The sequence below is a fragment of the Cystoisospora suis genome (genome assembly GCF_002600585.1).
Source record: "Cystoisospora suis strain Wien I chromosome Unknown contig_6279, whole genome shotgun sequence".
NCBI lineage: Eukaryota > Apicomplexa > Conoidasida > Eucoccidiorida > Sarcocystidae > Cystoisospora > Cystoisospora suis.
The window spans coordinates 1-3,062 of NW_027159068.1; the positions used below are offsets into that span (position 1 = coordinate 1).

The following is a 3,062-nucleotide window of genomic DNA, read 5'->3' on the forward strand; positions in this document are numbered from 1 at the left end:
AAGAGAAGAAGAAGAAGAAAGGAGAGAGAGAGAGTAAGAAGTCTTCCAAAGTTTCGCTCTTCGCAGAAGATCTGAGGGTGGAGGAATGTTGATACTGAAGAGATGGTAGCGAAACTAAAGAAGAAGAAGAAACGAATCTCTCTCTCTCTCTCTCTTCTTGTATCGCTCTCTCCCAAAGAGAAGTCTACCAGTGTATGAGATACTCCACATCTCACATAGTCCGTCGCTCTCTTCTTCTCCCTTCTATTCCCGAAAGAAAAGAAGAAGAAAGGAGACGAAAAAGAACAAAGCGACACAAGAAGAAGAGAGAGATAAGATGAAAATTCTGTATTTATCGCTGTAGATGCTGATGCGTTGCCCTCCCCCCCCCCTTGTGTCGTGGGTTGATAGGAGGCACTGCTGTCTATGGCGGCTCCACTTCTTTTCTTCTCTCTCTTCTCTTCGCCCTTTTTCGATTTCTTCGAATGAAGGAATGAAAGGACCTCTCTCTTTTTGTCTCAAGGAAAAGCGAAGGAGTGAAGCAAAAAAGAATTGAAAGAAAAGAAGATGAGGAAAACGAAGGAGTCCAAGAAAGAAAGAAAGATAGAGAAGAAAATTTCGTCTCAACAGGAGTTCTGTTTGCTTCATTCCTCTCCCCCTCCACGTGTAATCGATGCCCGACCACCCCTCTCACATACATGCATGCACATACATATAGATATCAATATATCTATATATAAATATATATATAGATATATCTATCTATCTAGATGCGTCATGGTAGGGTGCTGTGTGTGTCTGCTGTCGTTCTTTTACGCGGGAGAATTGAGATTTCCATCAGAAGAAAAGACAAGTTAAGAGAAGAAGACACTTGAAAAGAAGAGGTTCGTTTTTTTTCTTCAGCAAAGAAAAGTCAATTCTCTTAGGTCGTGCTTAGAAGCTGTCTTCACTTCTCGATGGGGTGTCTGTACATACACCTGAGAAATCGAACTAACGGAAAAGCCTAATGTCTTTCTTTCTTTCTTTGTCTCTTTCCTTCTTTCTCTTTCTCCCGCTTTTAGTAAGCAGAGTGACTGGAAATGAGAGGGCAACTCCAAAGACTTTCTCTTTTCTTTCTCTCTAATTCATGAATCGACTCCTGCAGCTGTTAGATCTTCTCTGACTTTCTTCTGCGGCGCTTTTTTCTCTTTCTTTGCCCCCCCCTCCTCCATGTCATTCACTCTTCTCTCTCTCTCTCTGTTTAGTAGATTTTCTCTCTTTTCTCTTTCCTCCTATTTTCTTCCTCGTCTTCATACACGGGAGATCACCTGCCCCTCATAGAGTGAGAAGCGAGAGACAGAATACACAGACAGACAGTCATCTCTTGCTCCCCGCCTACACGTTCGTTACGCTCCCTAGAATATATACCTAACTATCTATCTATCTCTCTCGTCACTCTCCTATCTGTTTCTTTACATAGAGGAACAGGAGAGGCAGTTTGTCTTTAGGTGCTTTGATACATAGAGAAGAAACAGAAGGAAGAAGAGAGAGAAAGAATGAAAGACAAAACAGAAGATAGGAGAAGTGACGTAGGGAAAGATCAAGAAAGATGAACAGTCACATCATGTTAAGACGAATAGAAATAGAGCCTTCTCATCTCTCTTTTCACTTCTTTCCTCCTTGGGCTCTATACACCTCAAGTATCGCTATCTATCTATATCTGGAAAGAAAGAAGCTTCCATCGATCTTCTGTCTGTCTTGTATAGATCTATGATCTATCTGTATCTCTTTACCTATCTTATTCTCTATCTTGATCTGTTCCTCTGAATCCTACCTCTCTGCCTCTGTCTATATCTATCTTTATGATCTATTGATCTCTTCATCTAATGTCTATCAATCTATCTGTCTGTTTAGCTATGTCCCTCTATCTATCTATCTCTGTCTCTAATTGATCTAGGAATTAGGCTCTCATGTTGTAAGTCCTGGGGAGGTTAATGAAGAAGGCACACCATTCTAGCGGACAGCCTCCTGGCTCGAGGCATGACCCATCCACCTGAAAGAGTGACTTTCCACACTCCTTCCTTCTTTCTTTCTTTTTCTTTCTTTCATGAAAGTGTCTTCTCAGTCGATGCTCGTGTTCTTCTTGTTTCAACACAGCATGTGTCTTTTCATTCAGATCTCTTTCTCCCTCTCTCTCTTTCTCTCTGTCTGACTGTTTCACTCCTCCGCGAGCCAGTCAGTCAGTCCAGGCAAAAGAAAGAAGGAAAACCGACATGCATGTCTTCTGTCTCTCTCGTGAAGAAGAAGAAAAAGAGACACCCCATCATACAAAAGAGCTCTACCCATCACGCTTCTTTCTCATCAAGAAATAAATCTTTCTTTCTTTCTCACTCACTCTGACTGTCTGTTCAAAAGTTTCTACCGAGAGAGAAAAAGAAAGCACAAAAATGCAACATAGACAGAGGGAGGGACGCATCAAAAGGATGCTCCCTCCCTCACACTAATACCTCTCTATCTATCCTCCATCTCCCTTCCCTTCCATCGAGTCTAGATCTCTATGCAAATACATCGATGCCGCTCTGTACCTACCCCCACAGATAGCATAAACATATAGTCACATACGCATATATATAGATATATATCTATCTATCTATATATCTATCTATCTATATATCTGTCTATCTATATATATTATATGACAGGCAGGGGTGTTGTGTGTTTATATGGGCTGGTGCTTCCGGAAAAAAGGGAATTTTCTTCTATTCTCTTTCTTTGGATGAATGAATGAAATGAAACATGTCTTCTTTTCTTTCTTGCTGAGAAGAAAAAGTAATGCTTGCTATGTGAAAGAGAACAGAAACTATCAGTCACCTGGGCTGTACAGACAGCATCACTACAGCCTAGATAGAGATAAATAAATAAATCCAAACCATTACCAGCAGCAGCAGTGAACGAACTCTCTCGCTCGCTTTCACTCTCGATCTTCTACTCTACGACTACTTCTTATCAATGCCGTTCTTCTTCTTATAAGAAGACAGAGAAAATAGATGGATAGATTGATCAAAGATAGATTGATTAAAGATAGATAGATCAAAGATACATAG

At 40.7% G+C, this 3,062-nt stretch overlaps 1 protein-coding gene across 1 annotated transcript; it reads left to right on the top strand.

Annotated features, from left to right (window-relative positions):
* Positions 1–3: 3 nt before the first annotated feature.
* Positions 4–2,576, top strand: CSUI_009899 (uncharacterized protein). The gene has a single exon (XM_068070008.1). It carries the CDS (start codon positions 1,999–2,001, stop codon positions 2,356–2,358), a length of 360 nt encoding a protein of 119 aa, XP_067918015.1. The 5' UTR covers positions 4–1,998; the 3' UTR covers positions 2,359–2,576.
* The last annotated feature ends 486 nt before the right edge of the window (positions 2,577–3,062 follow it).

Excerpts from the sequence above, each read along its gene's own strand:
- CSUI_009899 (XM_068070008.1), top strand. The coding sequence starts at position 1,999 with ATGACCCATCCACCTGAAAGAGTGACTTTCCACACTCCTTCCTTCTTT.